Source organism: Vigna umbellata, chromosome 3 (genome assembly GCF_029865625.1).
Source record: "Vigna umbellata cultivar VRB3 chromosome 3, Vumbellata_1.0, whole genome shotgun sequence".
Taxonomy (NCBI): Eukaryota; Viridiplantae; Streptophyta; class Magnoliopsida; order Fabales; family Fabaceae; genus Vigna; species Vigna umbellata.
Window position 1 is genome coordinate 51,896,419 of NC_142167.1, and position 6,895 is coordinate 51,903,313.

Here is a 6,895-nt window from a genome sequence, read left to right on the forward strand (position 1 = left end):
TTTTGAAATTTTTCAAACTTTATGCCGCGGTTCACCGCCAAACCGCAGCCTATTCCCTGACGCTTACCTGCCCCCATTTATTACAATAGTGCCACATGGGGAATGTTAGAATTTGACAGGGTTTTATGCCTCGGTTCAAAGGGGAACCACGGCCTATTCCCTAACGCTCTACCTGCCCATTTATTGCAGGAGTGCCACGTGTGGAAAGTCAGAATTTGACAGGGGGTTTATGCCTCGGTTCGTAGGGGAACCGAGGTCGTATACCACCTATGGTCTCGGTTGTAGAGGAACCGCAGTATATACGTTAGCGAGAATTTCAAAAATGTCACCGCGCCAACTTATACTTCGGTTTCTTGTCAACCGATGCATAATAGACGCGTTAAAAAACCATATTTTTACTAGTGGATGTTTCCTTCTTATGAATCGTGTTTCCAAGTTGACCATTTAGACAGAGATTACATTATTATTTAAAGATACACTAAGTAATTATTAGGACAAAGATGATACCATTATTTACATATGGACTAAAGATAAGTTGCATCAAGAAAAAAATAACCCAGTTTAATATTGTTAAGTTATATCTCTAATCCATATTCTAAGAATTGTAGGCAGAAGCTCAATGTCAATACCCCAAGAGCCAACTTCTCAGTTGTCTCTTCTCAATTGTTGTCATGTGTGTACACAAGATGGAATGGTGTGTACATAATTAAATATTTTACTTCCAATTATATGCTGATGAACTATGATGATACTTATACCAATTTAACATTATTATTATATTTGTTGATACAATATATATATATATATATATATATATATATATATATATATATGGAGTAAACTTGATAGATCTCAATTCATAAACAAATTTTCCAAACCAAATGGCAATTACGTTGAAGTTATTTTCTCCAATTGCCTTGTCAGGGTTTTATGCCTCGGTTCAAAGGGGAACCACGGCCTATTCCCTGACGCTCTACCTGCCCATTTATTGCAGGAGTGCCACGTGTGGAAAGTCAGAATTTGACAGGGGGTTTATGCCTCGGTTCGTAGGGGAACCGAGGCCGTATACCACCTATGGTCTCGGTTGTAGAGGAACCACAGTATATACGTTAGCGAGAATTTCAAAAATGTCATCGCGCCAACTTATACTTCGGTTTCTTGTCAATCGATGCATAATAGACGCGTTAAAAAACCATATTTTTACTAGTGGATGTTTCGTTCTTATGAATCGTGTTTCCAAGTTGACCATTTAGACAGAGATTACATTATTATTTAAAGATACACTAAGTAATTATTAGGACAAAGATGATACCATTATTTACATATGGACTAAAGATAAGTTGCATCAAGAAAAAAATAACCCAGTTTAATATTTTTAAGTTATATCTCTAATCCATATTCTAAGAATTGTAGGCAGAAGCTCAATGTCAATACCCCAAGAGCCAACTTCTCAGTTGTCTCTTCTCAATTGTTGTCTCTTCTCAATTGTTGTCGTGTGTGTACACGAGATGGAATGGTGTGTACATAATTAAATATTTTACTTCCAATTATATGCTGATGAACTATGATGATACTTATACCAATTTAACATTATTATTATATTTGTTGATACAAAATATATATATATATATATATATATATATATATATATATATATATATATATATATATATATATATATATATATATATATATATATATATATATATATATATATATATATATGGAGTAAACTTGATAGATCTCAATTCATAAACAAATTTTCCAAACCAAATGACAATTACGTTGAAGCTATTTTCTCCAATTGCCTTGTCAATAGCAAGAAACTTCTTATTTCCGTAAAGTAGTTTTATAATATGCTCACTAACAAATAAATTGCAATAAGAAAACCACAAGCAAATATTAGATTAAATATAGTAACAATAATTAATTAATACCACAAAACTTACGTAGTTACTTACCTTATTAACAATTTCAAGTCAATGCGGTTAAACAATCCAATAATTTACTTATAAATAATTAGTCTTTTGACCCATGCAAATGGGATTCATTTTTAAGACGAATATATTTTGTTTTTTATAAGAATAATTGAAATCAAAGTTGTAATTTTACAACCCATCACTTCCGGATTGGTAGTTTGGCCTTTCAATTTTGATTATTTTGTATCAAATCTAATATCATCAGTTTTGTCAGATGATCTAGATGATTGTTGGACTGTTTGATAACTGTCAGGCTTGTTTGGTTGAATTACAGATTTTTGTAAAAAATGTAAAAAATTTCTTCTTGACAGTTGAGATATATAAATGTTGTTCAAAAAATGGTACATATATGCATCAAAGATATCCCACATGATATGTACAATGATCAACGAAAAATAAAGGTTGTTGAGCTTGCTGATGTTATCTCTTGTCAAGCTTGTTGAAGTTGTCTCCTGCCAAACCATATAAAATGTATGCTGAGGTTGTCTACTACCTAACCATACAAAATGTATTTGTTTTATATAACAATATTTAGAAATAAAGGATGAACTTAATAATTAAGAACGTTTTGTATAACAACTTTCATATGAATTATTTTTAAGGTTAGCTATCCAATAACTATGGTAAAGCAACAACTGCATGCCTAATTAATTAGCGAAATTAATTAATTGCCTATCATACATTATCAGCAACAAATCAAATTGTTTCAATTGCAACAATAACTATCAATATTGATATTAAAACAAACAATGAGTAAACGATAACTATCAACTTTTAGTTTCCTAATTGTTATTAAGTAAATTATTTCAAACTAATGAATATACACTTTTCAATTTTACTATATCCATAAAAATGACAACACTTCTACAATATTACTAGATTATTTTTTCTCATCTTCATTTTATTAAAACTTCAATTCTTATCTACTACAATTTTTTTTTTAAATTATACTAATTAGTTTTACTAATTTAATATTACTACAACACAATCAAATTATTACTACCTTAAATTTTTTTATATATAATTATCTTATAAATTAATTTTATTTATCTAACTCATTAAACAAAAATATATATTAAAAATTATTTTACATAAATAAATATACATTTGCTCATTATTCTTTTACAAAAACCAACCACAAATACAAGTATAATCATCCATAAAACCCTGGAGGGAATTCAAAATATTTCATCTAGAACTCAAAGACTTCTTCAATGCTGGCAGGTTTGATATGAATATGCAGAAGTTTTGGCTTCGTCTTCAAGTCAATTTGTCTTTTTATAATTTAAACATTATGTAGTTTTCTCTTGAAAACTTCCCCATCATTTGAATACACAATTAGGCTGTTAACCAATAGACTAATCAGATTTAAGGAGAGGTAGAGTAACTAACTGCCTATGCGGCATTAGAAGTAGGTTTATTAGATGCATTTTTCTGGAAATTGAGCATTTGTGAGGGGTGAAAGGAGTGTGGTAACGTGATGAATGTCTAGTTATGTTTTAGCTTGATTTAATATTACACTTGAATTTGTTTAAACTTACAGAATTTTAGAACAAACAACATGAATTCCCTTATCCTGAGAAATATTATTGTATTATTAGTTATACATTTATTTTGTTTTATGTGATTTAATGGAAAATAACTTTTACTTCTTTTTAAAGAGAGAGTAAAATTTATCCGTTGCTTTCAGTACAAAAGAGAGAATACTGAAGATCAGAACCAAAACAAAACCTCCATTATAAAAGAGAGAAAAGAGGAAGAGAAGGACTTGTCCTCTTGGTGTGATAAAAACGAACAAGAGAACAGTATTATAGTGGCCAAAGCATTGGTATAAACTAAGAACACAAATGGGCTCATTCCATTAGTTTTGCTTCCATTGTTATTATAACTGTAATATTGCTTCCACTGTATTGAATTTCGTAAAAGTTATAGTGCTAATAAGAATAACTGAGTCGAGACAACACTTTAATATGACTAACTGTGTGAAAAATTATCATACTAAATGCCATATTTATATAGAAAATGTCAGAAAAACAACCTTCACATATGTATACATATTTCATTTCAAATATTTAAAAATTATAATCGTACACATTTATCTTTATCTTAAATACAAACAATAATTTCTCCAACATATTTAAAATTTATATTTACGCATATTACTTGTACATCACTTCTAAAAGTACTAAATACTATTAACTTCTTTTATTTCTTTTCTAACATATTAATCTTTACTACAAGACTTATTTAACTAATATACCTCATCCAAAATACCTAGCAAACAATTAAATTTGTCTTTACTTTTTTTTATATTTCCGTACTTAACATTAATCAATTTTACTACAAAAGAATGAACAAATCGAAACTAGAAAAACCCATTAAAAAAATGAGGGAGAAGGAGAAAAAAAAAACACATAGTCACTTGACACCCTATTAGGGAAAGAGAATTTTGATGAGAAAAAGATAAGAGGTTTTGAAAAAAATAGAATATAAATTTGATATCAGGATAAAGTTGATACAATATTGCAATATTGTTTCCATTTTATTGAATTTCATAAAAGTGAAGCTGATAATGACAATGAAAGACAAATACCACACCTTAAAAAGACTAGCAATGCGTGGAATATCATATACCATACCAATATTTTTATACAAAATATTGATATATGTATATTTTATTTCAAACATATTATTAATTTATCAAATATTTAAAATTATAATAGTACACACTTTTATTTTATGAAACTTAAGTTTCTTAAAACACCCTTAATGATAAGGAAAGACAATCAAAACCCTATACCATGCATTCTGTATAGGGTCAGCATCTCATTGTTTAGTCAAGTCTTCTCAACAAGTACTCCACTTGCACCTCTTTAGTGAAAGGCATAACTATGTCTTCAAAGAGTTTTGGAATAAAACTTGGCTTGATTTTATAGGTAGGGTTGGCTACATTGTCTTCATCAATCTTCACCACTTGGCCAAATGTTTTGGCCTTCAGTTCTACTCTCTTCTTCACTGTCGCCTCCACAGTTTCATATGTCAGCAACTCTAACAGTAATTTCCTGTCCTGAAAGAGGTTTAAAATAGTATAACATCAGAAAATTAAATAACTTGGACATATTCACAATCACAATGGAAAATATGATTAATTAATTATGCAAAACTTTACTTTTGCTTTAATTGCAGCTTCATATTCAGAAGGATCATCTTGAAACTTTGCCTCCGCAACAAATTTGCCATAGTGAATTCTCTTTGATAGAGCCTACAATGGTTATGAAGCATTAGAAAAAATGCTCTATATTTGTATCAAACTATGAAAAAAGAACTCCTAAGGTTGTAGAATTATTTCATCACTCCTACTTTCCATGTTTTTATAGGATAGAATTGAAGTTTGTGAGCACTATAGCTTGAAAACGAGTACTGAATCTTAACATTACAGATGAACCTTAACAGTACCTGTAAGCAAAGAATGTCACAAACAGCAATAGATCCACACTCATAATTATTTCCAGCTTTTACCAATTCTGGGATGCTAGATCCACTCTCATCATTATTTCTTGCTTTTATCAATTCTGGGACGATTTCCTTAAAATAGATATTCCAAATCTTATGATTTATATTGATGGAATCAGCACAGCGATGCAGAATCTATGAATAAGTACACAGAAAAATGGAAGGTAGATTAGTCAAAATACAAGTGTGAAGAAATTAAATAAATTTTGATCTCACATAACATGAAAGAAGATAGAAATCCAAAACCTTGGGGTATTGCTGATGTGGAAGAATTGACCTGGGTAAGTGCCGAGGGAAGAAAGGGTTTTCTTCCTCACTCTTGTATCTTCCCAACTGATTGCAAATGGAAGAAAAGCAAAATAGTCAAATGATTGCTCTTTTTCATTCAATATATTTTTACTGTGTTAGAATTGTAATAACCTTAGCATAGAGCGTTTCCTTTTGAACGGCCATGTACTCAGCAATAGACCCATCCAAATCGTCCGGAAAGAGCCCATCATTGTCACATGCAACTGAATCATAAGAATACTGAACTCTCTCCAAGAGACTGAATATTATGGTATCCTCCTGCCTAATTAAAGAGTTTCTGACGTTATCTAAGTACCCAGGAGGAGTAGGAGAAGAGGAAGAATACATAATCACTCGAGATCTCGTTAGGGGAAGAAAATTTTGATGAACAGAGATCATAGGTTTCGGAGAAAGATAGCAGATAGATTTGATATCAAGGTGCGGTGACAATTTCAACATTGCTTCCATTGTGTTGAATTTAGTAAAAGTGAAAGTGATAATGAGAATGACTATAACTGAGATATTCAACTCTTTAACACTAGCTGTGTGAAAAGACATCATACTAAATACCATATTTATACATAAAATGTTGGTGGAACAACCTTCACATATGTATATTTTATTTCAAACATTAGTTTCTTTTAAAAATTATAATCCTACACACTAGCCTTTTATCTTAAATACATTAAACAACAACTTCTCCAACATTTAAAATTTATAAATACACATATTACTTCTAGAAATATTAAACACTAAGTTAGGTTCTTTTATTTCTTCACGTATTAATCTTTACTACAAGACTTATTTAACTAATATCATTAATAAAAAATAGCTGACAAACAATTAAATTTGTGTTTATTTTTTTATACTTACATACTTAACACTGATAAATTTTACTAAAAAAACTATCAACAAATTAAAAACAGAAGTCACTACAAACAAATGTTCATTTTTTGGCAGTTCAAATTGTAATTTTTTAAAACTAGAAATTGACCCAAATAGTTTTAGCTATTAAAATAATTTCCAGAAATACGTGTGTCGAAACCTATTTTCAACTATTTTGGAATCACAGTTGATATTTTTTGTTAAAAGTTAATAAGCATTAACTTACAGTG

General features: G+C 29.8%; 1 protein-coding gene across 1 annotated transcript; it reads right to left on the minus strand.

Moving 5' to 3' along the window:
- Positions 1 to 4,603: 4,603 nt before the first annotated feature.
- On the minus strand, positions 4,604 to 6,308 carry LOC124844613 (chorismate mutase 3, chloroplastic-like). The gene is made up of 5 exons (XM_047321580.2): positions 5,913 to 6,308; positions 5,739 to 5,825; positions 5,436 to 5,627; positions 5,149 to 5,241; positions 4,604 to 5,046 (listed from the first exon to the last, which is right to left on the minus strand). Exons 1-5 carry the CDS (start codon positions 6,246 to 6,248, stop codon positions 4,813 to 4,815), a joined length of 942 nt encoding a protein of 313 aa, XP_047177536.1. The 5' UTR covers positions 6,249 to 6,308; the 3' UTR covers positions 4,604 to 4,812.
- Between the last annotated feature and the right edge of the window lie 587 nt (positions 6,309 to 6,895).

What these genes read in the sequence shown, in the direction of transcription:
- LOC124844613 (XM_047321580.2), bottom strand. Translation starts at nt 6,248, where the DNA reads ATGGAAGCAATGTTGAAATTGTCACCGCACCTTGATATCAAATCTATC. An exon ending in AGGAAACGCTCTATGCTAAG is followed by an intron (nt 5,826 to 5,912) that starts GTTATTACAATT and finishes ATTTGCAATCAG; the next exon opens with TTGGGAAGATACAAGAGTGA. An exon ending in AAGCTGCAATTAAAGCAAAA is followed by an intron (nt 5,047 to 5,148) that starts GTAAAGTTTTGC and finishes AACCTCTTTCAG; the next exon opens with GACAGGAAATTACTGTTAGA.